At 41.3% G+C, this 20,221-nt stretch overlaps 1 protein-coding gene across 12 annotated transcripts in view; it reads right to left on the minus strand.

Moving 5' to 3' along the window:
- The window catches only part of magi2a (membrane associated guanylate kinase, WW and PDZ domain containing 2a), a 266,178-nt gene that overhangs the window by 75,551 nt on the left and 170,406 nt on the right, over window positions 1-20,221 (minus strand). For all 12 annotated transcript variants that reach the window (XM_037122094.1, XM_037122093.1, XM_037122090.1 and 9 more), the window contains one exon: window positions 3,889-4,008. In XM_037122094.1, coding sequence (XP_036977989.1) covers window positions 3,889-3,937 — 49 coding nt within the window. In that variant the 5' untranslated portion in view covers window positions 3,938-4,008. The remainder of the gene's footprint in view (window positions 1-3,888; window positions 4,009-20,221) is intronic.

Below are 20,221 nucleotides of genomic sequence, written 5' to 3' on the forward strand. Positions count from 1 at the left end.
GTTATTACTAACTTGAGCACCTAATAAGACCTTGTTGTTGTTGTCAGGGGTATGCACTGCCAAATGTGACCCGGCAGGTCTATGACATAGTTTTAGCGTGATACTGGGATTGTGGTGTGATATCTACTGAACCTGTTTTTCATTGGTTTGGGAGAAACACAAGTTAGAGCTTGTTAATTCATTTTACCCAGATGACGAGGGATCAAGTCCCACGTGAAGACAAAAGTCAAAGGAAGTAGGAATCTTTCCCTAAACCTTAACAAGTTTTTGTGCCTTTACATTGAAGGCGAAACTGAATGTTGCATGTTCATTTCTACCAACTTAACCACAGTATGAGATCTTATTGTTTTCAGGGGTAAGTGATGCCCAATGCAAATGGTTTCGGCATGACACTTTTTTTCACTGGTGTCAAGAGATTCACAAAGCTTTTAATGGCTTGATTTGCTGCATAGAAGATGTCATCTTGTTCCATGTGTTTGGACAAAATATTAGTCTAATTTCCTGTGCTCAATACACATGTTATTTCGCACTTTCAAACTTTTCTAAAGTAATTTTCTGACATCAAATCCCCCGTGGCTTCACGACATTCCAAAACTCGCAGACTTGTAAAACATCTCAATACCCAGTGAAATAACTGCAAAACACATCATTGTCTAGACTGTCATTTCAACTTCTTCAAATGTGACATTTTTGATATCTTCACACAACAAAAGTAAGGTTTTGTGCTTGAGAAACAGATGCTGAAGTGAGATGTCAGATCATATTGGTCCAAAGCCTGAAAGATGTTCTTCGCTTCAAGAAGTTCAGACTTGCCTCTGAGGCTATTTTAAATCCGAGAGCATGAAAGAAAGTTGAAGAGATTGTCTTCACAGGATCAGTTCAGAGGACATCAGCCACAGTGTGGGTCTGCCATAGTTTTCGCTAGGTTTGGTGTTAAGATTAGCCCACAGTGGCTTCAACTCCACTCAAGTGTCCCTGGCAGAAATATCAGACATGAGACGACGATGTGTTTGAAAATCTGTAGAGATTATTCTCATGCATTGGGCATCGAGCATTAGACAACGACCGCTGACAGTTTTGGGAACAGGAAGAATTGCCAGAGAGATTTTTAAAAATTCTCACTGGGTGTCTCCCACTGTGTTGGAAGGATCTATTGAAACATCATGTTCACGTTCTGGAAAACATGAAGGAAACTATGAAAAATGGAGGGAAGCCGCTGTGAAAAGATTACAGGGACAGTCTGGATGAGAAGCCCCGAACCACAGACACAAATCCTGCAGCGCTAACGAGCTGAAGATTTGCCTCTGTGAAGAAAGAAGAAGTGGTCCAAGTGCTCCCTGTGTAAACTTAAATAACCTGCAGCATCACAGAGACCTGGACTTTGATGTTCGGGTAAGTGGTGGAATTGCTGTCACATCTGACAGTGGCACTGATCTCACCTACGCGCTGATGAAACTGAGGAAAAGAAATGAAAGCCTCTATTAACAAAATCCCCAAACTGATTCTTGGAAAGACGAAAAATTCAAGTAAAATGCCAAAGCATGATTAAAATCACAACTCTAAAGCATTTAAAGCCTTACTAATCGAGCTGTGTTTGATGTTTTTTATATTTCACGATAGTTAAGCAATAAAAGGCTTCATTTGGACCTTTTTTTTGAGAGTCTAGATGAATATGGAAAGAAAACTTCACTATGTTCGAGCAAAATCCGGCACATTTCCAATTTAATGTGGCCACTGTGGCTCTGTAGTTCTTTCTAACTTTCATCACCTGAATATTGGGCAAACAAGATTTTGCACAAAAATGGTGTACTGGGTCAAGCTGTGTGAGCTCCTACAGGTTTCCAGGTTGAAATATACAAGGATTTACTTTTCATATTTATATATTTGACAGTTACGACAAATATTTGTTTGTTAATAAACTAGATGAGTATTTAGATTGGCTCTGAAATCTTCAAAATATCAAATCGAAAAGCTTTAAATTCTGTTGTTTGTACAGCAAACACAGAGATTACACTGAGGATCCACTCTTGGATTTTGGGTCAGTGTCAAACATATTCAGCAGCTTTGGTGCTGTGTGTTGTTCCCACCTGCAACAATGACATGTTCTTAATTTGCTAAACTGTAAAGCCTTTGAGTTGCATTGTGCCTGAATGGTGTGATATAAATAAACTTGCCTCAAAGCCTGGAATGACGTTCTAACTGGCTTTCTATAGACCAAGTCACCGTGACATCAGACTAACAACAACAGTCACTTCTGGGGAGACAACTGGCTGATTTGCATTGCAGACTTGTACTGAATTGTATTTCTGTAATGTTTAAAAAGATATATAGTAAAACACAATGGTTTAACCGATCTGATGTTTCTGCTTTGCTTATTTGAACAGCGACACCTTGGACTAACTGTTGGTGTTGCATTTTAGATCAATTAGATGTAAATACTTTAAAATAACATAATGAAAAACAGCTAATTCATGATGCAGGGGTTTCCTGCTCAGAGGTTATTATAAACCAACACTGTGATTGGTTCTACAGCACTCGTAGCTGAGGCTCATGGGTGCTGTAATTTGTGCAGCTGAATTCTGTAAGATAAGTTTGGCCCAAAAGACGACGTCATAAGGCCCCTCACACGTGTTTACATTTAAGATGAATCAATTCATTTTCAAGCTGGAACGTTGAATGTGTGCAACATGTCAAGAGAGGAACTTCAGTCAAGGTGAAGCAGACAGATTCAAGAGAGGAGGACAATTGATTTGTATTTTTCTTCTTTCAAGGATCAGAGCAGTGTTAGACATGTTAGAGAGCAAGAGGGAATTACATGTTCATCACTGTATTTAGTGGAAAATTATTGTTACAAGTGTCCTGGGTTTAAATGTTAAAAAACATTGAAGACAGTTGAAAAAACACTTTAAAATGGGAAGAAAGCAACTTCCTGCACTTGAAGTTCAGCTTACTTTGTGACTCAATGTATATTCGATGCTTCACTGGAGTGCTTTCTTTAACACAGGAGGACTAACAGTGATTCAATTGTCTTTCTTAAGGACACTTGTGGCAGGAACTCAACCTGAGAGCTTCCTGTTCTTTGTAATAACAACACAAGCCTTTCTTCTGCTCCAGCCCTCCTTTAAAATGTCACCCCTTCTCCGTTTCTTCAGCATCTAATTGGCCATTAAATTATTAAAATATATAAAACGCTGAATCATGGCCGAGTGACCAGGCAGAAGAAACCCCCCCCCCCACCTCCCTGTGGAAGGCAGCTCACATCTCCGTCAGGATCTAACACGGCTTCTGGCAACCGACCGTTAAATTGGCCATCTGCAATTTTTTTCCCCCCCTTCTCTCCTGCAGTGGCAGCAGGCCGAGAGAGACTGGGGTCAGGTGGGAGAAGAAGAAAGTTAGCTGCTATGTGTTATCTATATAATGGCAGGGGTCTCCTGAGAGTTGGATGAGCCCAGGCAGACCAGGAGCTGCATTTTTCGAGTGCTTAATAATCCAAGCCTCGGGCCTGTCTGTACACAGGAGAGAGGATAGATGGTGTCTGCTTGTTTTGATTAGACAACTGAAGAGCCACTGTAGCTCCGGCTAAAAGACTGAGCAAAGAGAGAGTCAGCATGAAGGTACCGCATGCATACGTGTGGGTGTGTGCATAGGTTTCTCTTCATTCAGAGGATTCCTTTCAGTGTCATACATGTTTGATGACACTGTAGCCAAAAGATGGATGGATTGTGGGTGCAGTGTGTGGACGTGGAGTGATGAGCCTGTTTCAGCATCCATTCAATCCGCTGTCACTAGCGCGAGAAGAAAAATGCCTGAGTTGCCACATTGCAGCATAAACTCAGTAAGAAATTAGGGCTGACTGCATTCACAAGCGTGACTTAACTAAATCCTTACCTTCATATGTTCCGCTCTCTAGAAGGGCTCCACTTTTCTCCAATTCCATAAACCGGTCAACGGTCACGAAATTATAATCCACCCCGGGGACTTCTCCTTCCTTGGGCTGCCTGGTTGTGCCTGCAGGAGATAAGCGAGGAAGAGTCAGAGCCGCCGGAGCTTTGAACGCCTCATCACTGCTGAATGAAGGAGACTTTAAGTAAGAGTGTGTCTTTGTCAAGTGTTTTAGAAGAGATCAGAACAGACCAGAGCTGAAACACGCTGACCCTGACCCAGCTCTATTCATTAAGTGCCCTCTTTATTCCTTTTTGTCCTATTGCTCAGCCAAAGCTGAATATTTGATCGGCATGCTTTCAGAGTCGGGGGTGGGAGTGGCAAGGTACCATTTCAGGAGCTAAGTGATGCAATTTGGACACCAGGAGGGGAAATCAAGTCAATTTGCATGGAGCTGACAGCACATCGAGGACTCCCTGACAGGGAGCTGCACTCCTGCCCGCTGACTACTACACCGGAGTGATGAAAACCTTTTTAATAGCAGTCAACCTTACTGACAAAAAAAAAACAAAAAAACAATGTGTGTCAAAGTATTTATGATGTTAAACTGAGGTACAAACGACTTGCTAAATACCTCATCGCCGTGTGCTAATTAGACATGTTAAACCTGATCCCGGCTGTGAGGACCCGCAGGCACTCTACCCCTGAGGTGCTGAATGGGTTTTTGTATCTGAGCAAGGGTTGTTCACACCACAAGAGGAGCCTGTAAAACACATTTGTTAGATCCTAACTGCACCATATAAAGTATCCATCTGTGTGTTTTAAGGTGAGCAGGGGAGCAACTGTGTTACTGATCACCTCTGGTAGGTGGTTTCGGGGTGATCTGATTTTAAAAAGTCCACCTGACATTGCTCCTGCATCACTAAACAAGGTTGGAACAATGCCTGGGTTTAATTTCTTCCAAACACTGAATGCCAAACTTTACTTTTACACAAAGAGAACTAATCAGAACAATTTACTGTTCATGAGACAATGCTGTGAAAGAAAATGGGAACTCTTAGACACAATTTATGTAATTTCTGACGCTAGAGGTCACTCAGTCTAACAATGAAAACAAAGCTGGTGATGATGGTGACATCTTGAAGCAGAGTGGGATGTTCGGATGAGGTCATGTATTAAAGTTTTACTCAAGTTGCTCATTTGTACTTGTTACAAAAATGGTGAGACTCTGGGAGGAGGTTTCAGACTTCCTTTGACAAGCATTTTGGCTGAACCATGCTGAGCTTTTAAGAGTCAACTGATGACACCTTTTAGTTTTTCCTGGTCATTAAAAAGAGGGTGTAATCACCAGACTCTTGTCAGCTCGTTGTTCGCCACCCTCATCACCCATCATGTTATCATCCTTCATAAAATGGGAATCCCTTTCTTTGGTGCGTCAACTTTTCCAATAAAGCTGCCGTCGCCACAACTTCTGACCAGCCCAGTTTTGAGCAGTATCTCTCATGAGCTTCACGTCCAAACATCTGGGCGGTACGACGTCTGGAGAGAGTTGAAAAGTGTTATTGGTTTGAAGACAGATCTTTTCAACCAAAGACTCTTTTCATGCGAAAACAGCACATAACCCTTGTCCGGAGATATGGATTCAACTTTCTCCAGGCGGCATCAAACAATGTAATGAACAGACAATTAATCTAAATGAGGCCATTAAGCTGCTCGCCAAGTCTTTCCCAAGTTGTCTCGTTAATATGCTGAATAATTAGCCCTTCAACAGAGAAACTAAAGCCACAAAAGGCTTTACAATCAACTCATCTGATGGGAACCACAGCGGTCTGATTTTTGTTTAAGGAAATTTCCGCTTGAATACTTGCAATCAAGCTGTCAAACATGACTGTCATATGGAATTAAGTGGCACCCCGTATGCACTTTTTCAAGGCTTCGAGTGGAAGTGTACCGTCGACGACCTTTGAAGCTTAAACATCAAACTGGAACCTGCTGACTTGAATAATTTGTAAGAGCTTATAAGAGCAAATGAGCAGTGGGGAACACCGTAATGTGTCGCAAAAACTGTCATGTGAAAACGTACGCATGTGAGTGTGTGCACAGAGAGCTTCTTGATTGTGTTTGTCTGCATGGGGGCTTGTGTACACCCGTCAGATTAGCCTCCCTCACAGGCAGAGCTACTGACTGAGCAACACACACACACACACACACACACACACACACACACACACACACACACACACACACACACACACACACACACACATTTCAAAGAGGACCTTTGATGTTTTAGAACTATATTTAGCAGCATCTTCTGGTGGGGACTTCTCTCGGGTGACAATTTCTAAAAGGAGGCAACCACAATGCCTCTCGGTTTTCAGTCCTTTCTATGTGGGTCATGGTCCTAGAGTACAATTCGGTGATTCACACACTCTGTGATAATGATATTAGCTATTTTTATGAAGGCACAGTATATAATGTTTATTTACAATGCTTTGATTACAGAAAATTGGGACACTCATTAAGGTTAAATACAGCACCCATCATGTTGTCGGCCTGCGGGAGCTTGGATTCTCAAATCCTCTCAGGTGTGTTCTGGATTTGGGCCATTTCAGGAGTGTGGAAAGCTCTGTCTAAAAATAAGTATTGTTTTTTTTTCCTGCACAGGCATCCTTCTAATCTGTCAGGTTCCTGTATTATTAGGAAACCATATGAGACAGAGAAATAAAAACGGATATTTGGATCCCAAAAGATAAACCAGAACATACTTATTTCTGATGTCAGTGGAGACTGACGATAGGGAAGGAAAATATCAAGGAAGATGGAGATTTAAAAATCTGCTCAGTAACACCAGACATACAGGACTTTGATGTAAACATCAAAGCATGAAAACCTGACTGCATGAAAAACCAGGAGATTCACTGATGTTTAGAACGCAGTTACTCCAAAAAGGGTCAGCAGTTTTAAACTTTTGGTTTTATGGACATGACAGCTCATGAATCCAAGGTGTCACCTGCCTGAGCTCTTTGTAAGACAAATTTGAACACACACACACATTTGGAAGACAAGAAATATCTCATCTGAACATTGCATGTAATTTGTGCACATGCACATATGTTACTCAATGACGTAACCCAGCTGGGCATAACAGTTGGTCTCAGGCATTTAGATGAGGAAACATATTTGTGTCGGAATAAGTAAAACTGCATGGCTGAACAACGAGGGGGAAGGAAGTGGCTGCCTTTAAACTGCGACCACCAGGACACATGCAACCAGAACTATTTGAAAGACAGAGATAATTTAATACAGAAAACAATAAATCATCTGATTACTTGAAGAAGTGTGCTTTCTTTCATTTTGCAGCAACCTCTCTCTGTTCCTGATAAAGGTTTTAAGTGAGCAAATATGCCCCTCTCTCTGTCTATTCATGATTTCATGGCAATAGTTTAGTTTTTAGCAGATTTCCAGAAAGCAAACAGTTCTGTCGGTGTTCTGCAGCACCAAGTGAATAAAAGAATATCAGCACAATTACGTGTGATAAATGTCTGATGAGGTGTCCATTATCACCCTTATTCATTCCTAATTTTAGGCAAGGAAGGATGCTTATTCCAGGGTCACTTGCAAAAGAAATTAAGACGATTGCTGCTCTTTGGAGTTTGGCTAATAGCTGCAACCATCCCATAAGGTTCTAGTCTGATGGAAACATTGTCGACTATTACAGTGAAATTCAGATCAACAAGTCTGCTCAGCTCAGCTAGAACCCTTTCACTTAGCTATAAGCCAGAAAGCTAACGTCATGCAAGCAAGATTAAAAGTCAGTAACATTGTGTGCAATTGATAAACAATAAATGTTGGTCCATTTATTATAGGTGTCCTTTCATCAGAAGTTAATTGACACCCTGCAGCCAATCAGAATGAGGTGGTGTTTTGGGACTAACTTCACGATTAAAGCCTGATGGGTATGGTAATGCTTGACAACACAATTTATACCCTGGAGGCATCATCAGCCGTGCAGCATTTAACAGAAGTATAAATCCTTCTTTAAACTTTACTGCCTCTCCAAAGACAATAAACAAATCCAGACTATAAATAGCGGATTAGTAAATAGCAGCTCATCTGTCTTGCAGGAAATAGTAAAAGGAATTGCTTTTTCTACTGGGATGTAAGCCAACAAACCCGACAGAAGCAGGGCACATAAAGATAGAGAGGAAGCAATGGCTATTGAGATCCTGGTAGTAGGAGTAAGATTCAAGTACAGGCAGAGGCAGGGGTGTATGAAGAGAGGCAGAATGGATGCTGTAGTGTGGGATAAGGCTCTCATAACCGACAGCTACCCTGCTGTTCTGGAGCCACGATCAACTCCACAACCTCAGGCCACAAGTCCAACTCTCACTCGTGCAGCTAAGCACCATTACCAGACGCCCCGGTCACAGCCAGCACCTGAAGTGGTTTCATACCGGAACTTTTTGCTAATACAGAACACCTTAACATCGCTCTAAGCTATCCCTGCGTTAATAAAACACACTGTATTAAACGCACGACCTCGGCTATATTCGGCTTCACATTTGCACACTGCACAGTAAAAACTGTATAAGCTGATCACAATTTGAACCTGAGATAACTGTAGGCAATATAAAAAGGCTCAACGGGGACCCAGACAGTCTCTGGAAAGCGGAAACATTGGCCTCCATTTGAAACAAAGGATTTATATCCAGAGAATATCCCGAGGCGTCACAGAGTCAGTTCGTGCTGTGTATTCATGACGGGGAGTCAAAGCGCGTGTGAAGACCCTGAGGAAATGATTATACCATGACCATTTAAACTAGGCATTTCCATACAGTTAAAAACAATGGAAACAAAAGAAAAATGATCAGAAGTGACATATATTTTTGTCAGGAATTAATTTGTTTTAAGCTGAATGTGAACTATAGCTCATGTGGTGTAATGTGCTTTTACTAAATATAGACATAAGGCATAAAATGAGGCATAAAATATGGAACACAATGCATGTCAGATGACGAGAGATGTGATGGCAATGAACAGTGTTGTGAAACATCCTTTCACAACTGTAGGTCAGTATATTTGTTTTTATGAACAATCCAAGAATAAACATGAAATTAATCAGACCGAAATGTAAGTCAGGACCCGCATGTGCAGATCAAACTTTATAACAGTCCAAATAAACCATACAAACTGACCAATAGACCTCAGTCATTTTAACCAAACCACACAGGTTTGGTGTGAAAACTCTAATTCTGTCATCAGAGAGAGAAAAAAATTGATTGGGATTACCAACCCTTGAATGTTTTTCTCATCTTCATGAGTTTGACATTTGCGGTTTCAATTAAACTAATGAATGAATTGCCATTCAATTTGTTAAAACAATTCAGGTCACCCTCAGGATGAATTGTAATAACTCTGGGGATGTCTCAAAGTTAGGGTCGAAGTATTTTTTGTTTCATTTGTTTAACTTTGTTTAGCAAAAACAATCACTAAATGAAATGCTCTGGCAAAAATGCCGGGGGAAAAAGAAAATCAACCTCACCGAGTTGAAGATTTTCCGTTATATCGTCACAGTTTCCAAGTTCAAACACTTCTGGAAAGTTGAGAGGTGTTTCGTCACACACTTTAAATATGGAAAACTGGTCTTTCCTGGCTGTCGTCTTTGATGTGTGTGATAGGGGAATCAATTAGCTAGACTTGAGAAAATGGTGACTTGTTGAACTCCTGTTAAGATTCAACTCTGGCGATGGATATATCGGAAGAAGTCTGTTATTTGGATGGTGTTTTCAATATGAAATACACGCCTGATAAAAACATGAACCTGTCTTGCAATATAGGTTAGCAAGACATCGTGGTTATGCTGTTAGCACTTAGCGGAGCGCAGCAACAGATAAATGTAGCGACAATTGGTTGCAGTGACCGTACACTTATATGAATTAACTACAACTACAGCACTGCACTTATTTTACTGTTACTGCTTTAGCTCTGAGTGGACTTTAAGCAGCCTGTTAGCATCACCAGATGAATGTGTTAATTAAATCACGTCCTTCCTCATCTTTAAATACACACAAACACAGCTAAACACAGGCCTTGGTAGCCATTAATTGAGTCCTTGTCTCAAACCATAAAGAGATGGATATCTGAATGTTGAGTTTGTTTCTGGGAGAAAATATGTATTCTGGATGATGAGTACAATGAGGTGAGAGGCTTCGATACAGAAGTCTGTGTTCATCCATCTACTGCATCATCCTCGCCAAAGATGATGCAGTCTTGTTCTTTATACCTTCTCTCTTTCATCCTCCACTCTACACGCATTTCAAACGTACACATTAAAATATATCTCATCCAGCAACTGAGTGGAAGTTGTACTCTGCACGGTCTAAGTCGTGACAAAGCTGGAAAATCATTCTCTGAGTCATCTGGTTGGATTCATGTTTGACTTTTAAGAAAAAGGAAAAGAAAAAATGTGCCCTTCACATTTTCCTGCATTGAGTGTTATTACAGCAGCTGCCATATGACCAGAGGGAGAGGTCTGGCTTTATTATTCTGCCAGTAAAGTTCAGGTGCATCAGACCAGGTCGTGTTTTGTGTGTCTTACAGCTTTAAAGCCCCACTACAGCAACAGCTACTTACTTTTTAACGGTTAATGTTCTTTTTCACAGAACAGAAAATACGAGAATGGTGAACAGATGGATGCAACCAGATCACCATTCGAGCAAGTTCAGCATGATTAGCATGGGTATGGATAGATAGTAAGATATCAACATGGATAGTGGAAACATCGATATTGGCATGGACAGCCATGGCATGGACATCATGGATAGCAATAGCACAGACATTAGCATAGATATTAGCAAGGATAGCAATAGCACCGATAATAGCATGGACAGGAACAGTATGGATATTAGCATGGACATCATGGGCAAACTGTCACTTGTACTGTCATTTAACTCACAAAAACATGAATAAAAATGCCAAAATACACTTGAGTGGGGACTTATGCCAAATATACTGTAGTAAAATATATACCTATATATGTACTGTGTACTGTAACAAAGGGAAACAGGGGTCAGGAGTGAGACAGAGGTATCTAGCCTCTGGCAGTGTTCACCCTCCCTTTCTGTGCTGTCCTAACAGCCCAGTGTTGTAGACAAATGCCCCAGGCCGGACGCTAAAGACGGGTCCTGCCCTTTTTACGCCCTAAATCCTCTGTTATGACTGGCCAGGACAGTGTCAGCACTGCCCATTGTAACCACCCTAATCTAGCCATTAGCCAATTAGGAAGTGACGGGCAGCTGTAATGCCCTTGCATTAGAGGGATGGATTAGTTTTCCATTCAGCGCCTGGCTGCTGCCTGTGGGCAAATGGACTGATGGAGGACAGTGGACCGCTGCAGCGCGCCACCAAAAAGCTGCTTTCACTGCACTTTGCCTCTGTAGACGGCGAGCGTGGCGATGTGCTTATTCTCTGTTTTCACCGATGATGCAGTGCAGGTTCTTAATCAACCGTGATTACATATCAGTTAAGCGGTAATAAAGTCTATTGAGCAGTCAGTGCGGAGGAGGCTGCTGTTTTCGCTGGGCTGATGATGAAAGCCAATGCTCTGCAGTCTATTCATATTGGCTGGGAGTGTTTTTGGTTCCCTGGCAAAGCACAGATGCAGAACTTCACTCTTGGTTCTTGACCAAACAACAGTCATTTTTTCTCTTCTGCACCACTTAATGAGATTTTAGGCTCGTTCGAGTTCAGTCAAGTTCAGCGAGAATGACTCTGTGTTGCTCCCCCAGCTTATTGACAGCCAGTAATGTGGGATAGATTGGAGAAAGCCAGCCAGTGAACCACGTTCCCCTGCCTGCTGGACCTCTGCCGCCCTCCCCTGAATTCCATTAATAGCTCTGCCCTCCAGGAGGTGTTGGGTGGACCGCCGGTAACTCAGCCAGAGATATTGATGACTGCATCCTCCCCCAAGGAGAGAAGAGAGCAAGGGAGAGCTGAGTGCGGAGGGCTGATAACGTGATAAAAAGGTGGTAAAAGGGGGAATGTAAAGGGTGGTTCATCACCGAGGCCAGTATTTTAAAAGTGAAGGGTATTAATCTCCTGGCTGGTTCACATTTCCTACAATGTATTGCACCTGCTCTGGGAGGAGATATATCACAGTGTTAAAACCGCAATTTTTGTTCTACAGCATCTAAGTAACTCATTTTAAAGAGTATTAAAGAGACAAACAAGCAGGAGAAATAAGAGAACTTCTTCCATCTTTCCTAAGATTAAAGAAATCATTTCTCTCTGTAAATGACTCTTGTTATTCCTCAAAAATACCCTACTTGAACTTTATTGTAAGTACAGAACATTCACATACAGATAGCTAATAGTTTGAAAAATCACAGCGACACGGTTACTGCGAGCTCGTATAAGAAGATTAAAGGGGGCTGCTTGAAGTCTAATTTATTCAAACACACGTGTCAGTTTAAAGCCGGAGCCTCAGATCCTGCCAAACTACATCAAGTAAGGACAGGTTGTAGCATCTGATAATGTGATACGCTGTCAAAATGATAAGCCTTGGCTGTAAATGGGCTTTTAAAAACACAGTTATATCACGTGATGCACTAATGCACTTGTAGACATTCATATATTTTCGGTTTAATAACTTGTATGAATAATTAAAAATACTCATTTAAGTCATCCTCAGTCCCTCTTTGAGTTGGAAATGATCTATATTACTGCAACTTAACGTGTTAAAATGTTGTAATATGATACTGAATATTAAAGGCACCCTATGGAGCTATGTTTATTTACATGCAGTGTTGAATTAATTTACTTCTTCATGAAGTATTTAGGAGTTGAAATTTGTTTTAAATCTTTACATCCACGTCCAGACTTGCGGTCCTCTTCTTCCCTGCCTTTGTTAGCACATTAGCGTTAGAGATCAGTCATTGAAGAAGCAAGAAACCATAGCAGAAATGTGTATCAAAGTGCTATATGCTGATGATAGAAATGAACAATAACATACAAAACACATCAATCTATATAAGTGGTGAAGTGGATCAATACAGACCCTCCCTGACAGTTCGGCACACAGAGAAACACGGATTAGTGGCAAAATGTTATCATTATAGTTTGAAATTTCATTTAATCAAACTACTTAATTGTAATGAAAAGACCGACAAGATAAATGTGTGCTGTCTTTATCTCGGAAGCGTAATGAACAGGGACATAAAGCCAATTTGACATCGTGGAGAAACTGCGTAATTACAACCTGACACACAGGGGGACAACAAAAGTTTCCCTATAAACTAACATCATGAAAAAAAGCAGCTGTAAAATACTGGATGTATTTCTTTGAGCATCACAGCCCCGGCAGATTTGATCCATGTGGACTGGTAACATTTGGAAAGTCTATATGAGCTAGCGGAGAGCTAAACTGGAAGTTAGCCGCTCTGCTGGTGGTCTCTAGTGTGTTCGCTCAATGGGCTGCAAAATGCCTTAGCTGTGTGGATAGTTGGGGTCATTTTAAAGATAAGCAGTCAAACTTTTTTGGCATCATGCACCACTGAGCACCTCTCACTGGAATGAACGGAGCTCCTCTGATACTGTGTCCGGAGTTCCCTCACTAGATCTGTGGCTTTAACATTTTCAGTAGTCGTCATAGATAGAAAGAAATAGATAGATAGAAAGAAATAGATAGAAATAGATCTTAAGATTGCAATGTTTGTTGTAACTTCAGCAATATGAGACACGTATAACAGTTGTAACACATCTATGGTTGTAACTTCAGAAAGAGACAGAGAGACGACTACATCAGCGCCAAAGCAGCAAATTTGTCGATGTCTGTAACCCCAACCAATAAAAGATCATCCAATCTATGAGTAAAAATCTGTGATGAGATCCAAACCGTGGGTTTTTGCAATCTTAATATATAGCACTACTAATGGTGAGAAACTCCAGAGTGCCTCTAATGAGCAAGTCATTACATAATAAGAATAAACAGACAGCTGAAGTGTCAAATCATGCTAAAAAAAAAATGACCAGAGAGAATTTCACCCTTCACCCCAGGCTGAGTGATACATCATTATGAGTTCACACCAGAAAGTGAACTTGTGACAAAAAATAAACACAAAGTTTAAAGTCACTGGGAAACTGAATTACTTTAATCATTAAGGCTGATGAGTTGACTCCTGATTACAGCCAAAAATATTCATTAATCGACAGAAAATTAATCAGAAACTAATTGGTTAAGCCTCCCACTTGGCTTTCAAACAAAACTGTCAATCATTTATTCTGATAACTTCTTCTTTTTACTTTTATGTGACGGTGAACTGAATATTTTCAAGCTTTTTGACTGTTGGACTCAGACCGAGCAATTTGATGTCATCACCTTCAGTTTTTATAGAACAAACTCATTTTAATTAATTGGGAAATTAAATGCAACATTGAAAAAATGATAAGTTGATGCAGTGCTAAAACAAGGTCCCAAGCTCAGTGAAGAAGTCTGAGACGGTGACAGATCAGCTTGTCAGTGCCAAGAGTTCTCTAGTATTGATAAAGTGCCATATTCGGGAAAGACGTGTTGGTGAATCCCAAAAGCAGCCAGCAACACGTAAGCCTGACATTCAGGATGTAGCTCAAGTATCTGTAGGCCTATCCCACACATGAGATCCAGAGGACACATATAGACGGTGTAAAAACAACCTACCCCTACACAGGGATGTCATCATGATATCTGTTATCATTGAAAATTGAATCAGAGCTCCTCTATCCTCGTTTCTGTGTCTCTCGTGGGAAGATGTGAATGGCTCCTTTCATCGCATCTCAACCTCCCCTCTATCTCTTCTTGCTCCTCCAGCATGCCACTAAAAAAGATCGCCTTTGGTCTTGCTCCGCGTCTCAACTTCCACAGGAATCAAAGCTGTCATGTTTGCGAAAAAAAAAAAAAAAAAAAAAAGAGGAGGAGGAAGAAGAAAAAAAGGCGAACACACTAATTATTCAGAGCTGGGGAGGAGCCTGGAGTGTTAACGCCAACCAACTTTTATCTGAAGAGATCCGCGAAAAAAAGATATTCGAGACAACACAAGAAGGAAGTGTCATTTTCTCAGCAGCTAGTCCAATCTTTCTGTGAATCCACGGAGCATTGTACTACACATTCACGCACGCACACGGCCGACAACTGGCAGGTACAAAAAGAGGAGACGACGAAGAAGAGGGAGGAGAAAGTCAGGGCAGAGATAGAGAGAGATTAAGGGAAAGCTGATGTCATCCGTTTGGATATGTATGCCCCGGGGTGGCTGCTTTTCAGGGTGTGTGTGTGTGTGTGTGTGTGTTCAGTGATCAGGGATGTGAACGTGCTGCTTTGTCAGCCTAATCCCCCCCAGCCAGGGCCAAGCAGGCTCGAGCACATTACCACCCAATGACACAATCTGTTTGTCAAGACACCCCACACTGCTATTATACCTTTATAACGTCCCGTCACGACTGGCCCGTTCAACTAGAGCAACAACCTCACACGTTTCCCCATCAACCCCTGTTTCATCGCTGCTCTCTATCCAACATCCAGTGTCAACAGCTGCAGTGTCAGGGGGGCCAATTTGTGTGTTTCCAGTGACCGCTTCGGATCAAGCGAGGGATTTGAACCAACAGCCCGCTGGGTCAGAGAGGCTGGAATAATCATCACACCCTGCATGGTGGTAATCATCTCATGCTGAAACCTCTTGACCCTTTAATACCAGAAGCTAAGCTATCTCATACTGTCATCACCTCTGCCCCTTTTCTGTTATTGGACCTGCAGTGTGTGTGTGTGTGTGTGTGTGTGTGTGTGTGTGTTTGAAATGAAGCTCTTTTAAAAGCTTTACCTCTTACAGACAGGAGATGTGATTATGAGCGCAGGAATATGCCATTACTCTGGGGTTGTTTACTGCTCCTCTGTATGCTCGACCCCATTACCAAACTAGTACTCAGCACTCAGTAGAGTGCAAACCTCCGACGGGGCCGACAGCTCTCTTTAATCAATCCAGGCTAGTCCAATTTCAAACTCCATGGTCCTGTATCACTCTAAATATTAACTGTACTCACTTATGAATACCAGCCATCTAAATACGCCTGATCTTTTTCATCAAGATCCACACATTATTCCATTAAATGTTGGAAAACCCTTTATCTCACAATGTTAAAGAAGGTGAGAAAAATAAAAATCCTGGATCCGTCTGTTAAACCTGACGGTGTGTTCATATTAGCTGATTTTGGTTTTGGAGTTTTTGTTTTGTTTTGCTCAAACCAACCCACAGCAAGTGATTTCCATCCTGCATTAATGAATTCCAGTTGATCGTTAAATAAATATGCAGATTTAAGAGCTGCTAACAAGCACCATGTACAGTATCTAACCCCTGCGTGTGACCACTTTTTGTGGGCATTATTCATGAATGTAGCTATGTAGGAAGATGTTCCTGTTCTTCATCCATCCTGCTAATTGGTTGTTTCCCTATAACTAGATTTGTTTGAGTCATTGGACAAATTGGAGACAGTAATTCCAGTGCCAGTGTTATGGCGATAAAAGCTTTCTGTACAACAGAATAAGCGTTTCACCGCGTATGAAGTATAACTCAAAGAAGAGAGGGTGTGATGTGTTGACGCAAATAGCACTAATCAGATAGTAAACTAAACGATGACTCCAATCAAGGGCACATAAATCAGAGTAGGAGTCATGAGTAAAAGTACAAAGAGCCTGTATTTCTCCCTCAAGCCCTGTTGTGTTGAAAGAAGCTTCCCCTGCATTGCAATTAAACTGACATTGAAGGAGTGTGACCTCAGCCGGCGAGAAAAACTTTCCTTTCTTTTGAAAAGTGTTGTTTGTGTACCAGAGTTAATTACAGTTCAGTATTTTTTTTATTAGTTTTATTCTTATTTTATTATTTTAGTTTTCAGTTCAGTTCAGTTAGTTTTCAGAAGTGGGTTGCTTGTTTCAGTGTCGTTTTTTTATTGAGAGGGGAATTTGTCAGGGAGGAGATTTATGATGTTAAGAAAGGCTTTAACAAACAACATTTGTGTCATGTAGCAGGGTTAATTTTGTCACATAGGCATATCAACCTACTAACGGTTTCAGCACTAGTCTAATTTTAATGGTAGTATTTGTAAGTACAACTACACAAAATCGAAAAGAAATATGCCAACATGGAGCTGCTGATAATGTGGAAACTTGTAAAATTGAATAAGATAGAAATTAAAGAAAGAGAGAAATCATTTTGACCAACATGTAAAGACTTTTAGTTGACTAAAACTGGACTAAAATGATAAAGACAAAGACACATTGCTGATTTTATCCACCTTAACTTCTAGTTTTGAATGAAAAGAGCTCTAATGATGATGACGATGATGATGTGATGAATGAATTAATTAAAACTAAAAATCATTAAATTATGCAGTTTACGTCGAACGGTGGGAAAGTTGACAGGACAAGCGTTGGTTCTGTGTTCAGTGTTGCATTCAAGGTATCAGGGTTTTTTCATGCCTCAACTAAAATTCCCTCCGAAGTGGTTATAAGGATTTCTAAAGTACATGAGCTAATACGAGTTTGGGCGAGTTATCTCTATTATCCGCTATCTCCAGCGTCCATTAATTCAAGATCCAATTACTTCTGATCGCTCTGAGGCCCCTCCCACTCTCCATCCATCTCCGACAGTTCAGCCAATGGACGGCTCTCGGCACGACAGATCAAATTTCCACCTCCACAAATAAGCCCTCACCAGAACGCCGCTGCTAACGTTGCAAAAAGTTTAATTGGATCCTTTTAATAGTGTTCACTGTGGCCACTTCTAGCCATGTAATTAGGTTTCTCTTCCTATAGATTTAATGGTGGTGGGCTGGATGAGTCGAGTGACAGAGAGAGAGAGAACAGGAGGGAAAAGGTTGAAAAAGAAAAAAAAAAAAAAAGCTTCCGTTTTACACTAGGCTTAATCCAATTTTTCCCACAAAGAAATCATCTCATGCCGTATATACTTTTTCAATGGGGTTTTTATGGGCCACCATAAAAACCATAGACTAGTGTCAAATATCCAGCCTCATTGATTTTTTTGGCTGTGAGCAAAGTGTCTCTCCCTGCTTCACTCAGTCTTTTTGGCTTCTACCTTTTCCAACTGGTTTTCCCGAAACTCCACCGTGGGAAAAAAATTCTCTGAACGTTGCCCCCCCCATGCAAATGAAGGGATTTCTGGAATGATTAATTTCTGCCACTTGTGTGCAGATTAGGGAGAGTCAATCAATTGAATAATATATGTAAAAGCGCTCTATCAGAAGGCAGTGGCAAAGTCGCAGGGATGAATGGATCAATGGATGGTGGGGGAACGGTAAGCAGCTTAATAACAACAATTACATAGAGACACACCCCCAAAGAGACGAAGAGAGGACTGACGGAGACGAGAAAAGAGGTGCAGTGACATTATAGGCCTTCAGCAGATGGATGGGTCGCTCACCTGTCCAGGTGAGAGAGGATGTTCAGTAATTTGAGGTGGCTGTTTTGACAGTTCATAACTCAGCAGCAGAAAAAAGTGTATTTGTTTACACCGGAAAGTCGATTTCAAACTGCGCTCATCATGAAGACTGATCATCTTGCCCTTAAAAATGGCCTGTGCTAAAAAAACCAGCAGGACAGTCCATCAACGCCCACAAGGCCGAGTGATTAGACATAATTTTCTGAAAGACGTCTGATGCATTTATCTAGTCGACCAAATACTCAAAGTGCCACATTCTCCTTTTGATACACTGAGGGTTTCACAGAATAACTGACTAGTTGAAACTCCGCATTGTTGTGGACTTTCATTCATTTGAGATTTTGGCACATGGCAGTTTTACATCATAATGCATCACAGGAAGCTGTTCAGAGCTTCAGAAGGTGGACCTTACATTACCTGAATATCACTCTCAATCAACTTCTTCAGTATGCCACTTTAAATAATCTGGATTTAAGGTATTTGTTCCTACATACATCCTAATTTGATTAAGTTTACTCGCATCAGTAAGACCAATTTAGCTGAAATATACCAGACCTGCCTATCCACCAACAACACAGTCTATTCTGCACTGACAACTACTTGATTATGTTTAAACTACTTGATTATGGGTTTGCTTCAAATTACTATCTGCTCAATACAGCCACCACTGACTGTTTGTCTCAGATGGGACTTGAACCCTTGTTGCCATGGTGACAGTCCTATGAATCAACCACCTAACCATCCACGACTTCCTCCTGACACAGACTTTCTGGCTCTTTGAATTGCTCCCATCCGAGATTCCCATTATCTTTTACCCAGTGGAGGTATCGGACATCATACACAAGTTTTTGCACACAGGGGATCCAAACCCTCACCTTCACACAATGATGCCTAGTGGATTGGCAGGTCTATTATACCCTTTAACGCAAGGCTGCTGGTAACACACGGTCACACATGGATGTTGGACTGCCATAACACCAATTTTGATGTCTTCAATTTACCAAAAAAGATTAATTAATCAGGAAAATAATTGAGAAAGAGAACTGGTAGTCACAGTCATGTTCCGCTCCAAGCATCAGAAAACACTTCAAAGCAGCAGTTGCAGCATGTTTTATATAACTGAGTGGAAGGCAGCCTGTGTGGTGGCTCCATGAGAACATATGTGTCTCTCTGGGAGTTAGACTGGCGAATTCTCCATCACATGTGTATTTCTACTCCCTCAGGGATGCCAAACTGCAGCTGTAGAAGAGAGGAGGCAAGAAATCAGGAAGAACAGGATGGAAGAAGAAGAAGAAGAAAAAGAAGAAGAAGAAGAAGAAGACGGATGAAGTCAATCAAAAGGAAAAATGGCAACAGGAAAATGGACTCGACATACAGCATTCACATTCGCCTCACAGCCATGACACTGAAGAGTACTGTAAGGTTATAATGTAAACTATAAAACATACGGCAGCATAAAATCACCAGCAGGACCATCTGGCTGCAGCTTAATTAAATACACTTAATCACATTGGAACATATGCAACACATTCATACGCCACAGCAGTGAATCAGGCAGGGTGAGATGAAAATAAAAATCCATTTTGATTACAACCGATGGACAATCTCTGAGTGGCACAAAACGTCGTTGCACACGGGTTGTTGCGAAACGCCGCCGCTCCAAGTGATTCATTTATCTCTCCTGTTGTGTTAACCTTTCTCCTGCTCCCACCTGATGCAAACCTCAAGCATTTATCTGCCTTCTTCAGTTGACGCTAATGGCGACTGAATGGAGAGCACGGGTTGCGAACGTGTCAAGGCCGTGAATCACACACACTTGTGAGTTAACAGGCGGGTGGGGTGAGTGTATGCACGGCTGA

Source organism: Acanthopagrus latus, chromosome 14, assembly GCF_904848185.1.
Source record: "Acanthopagrus latus isolate v.2019 chromosome 14, fAcaLat1.1, whole genome shotgun sequence".
In the NCBI taxonomy this organism is placed as follows: Eukaryota; Metazoa; Chordata; class Actinopteri; order Spariformes; family Sparidae; genus Acanthopagrus; species Acanthopagrus latus.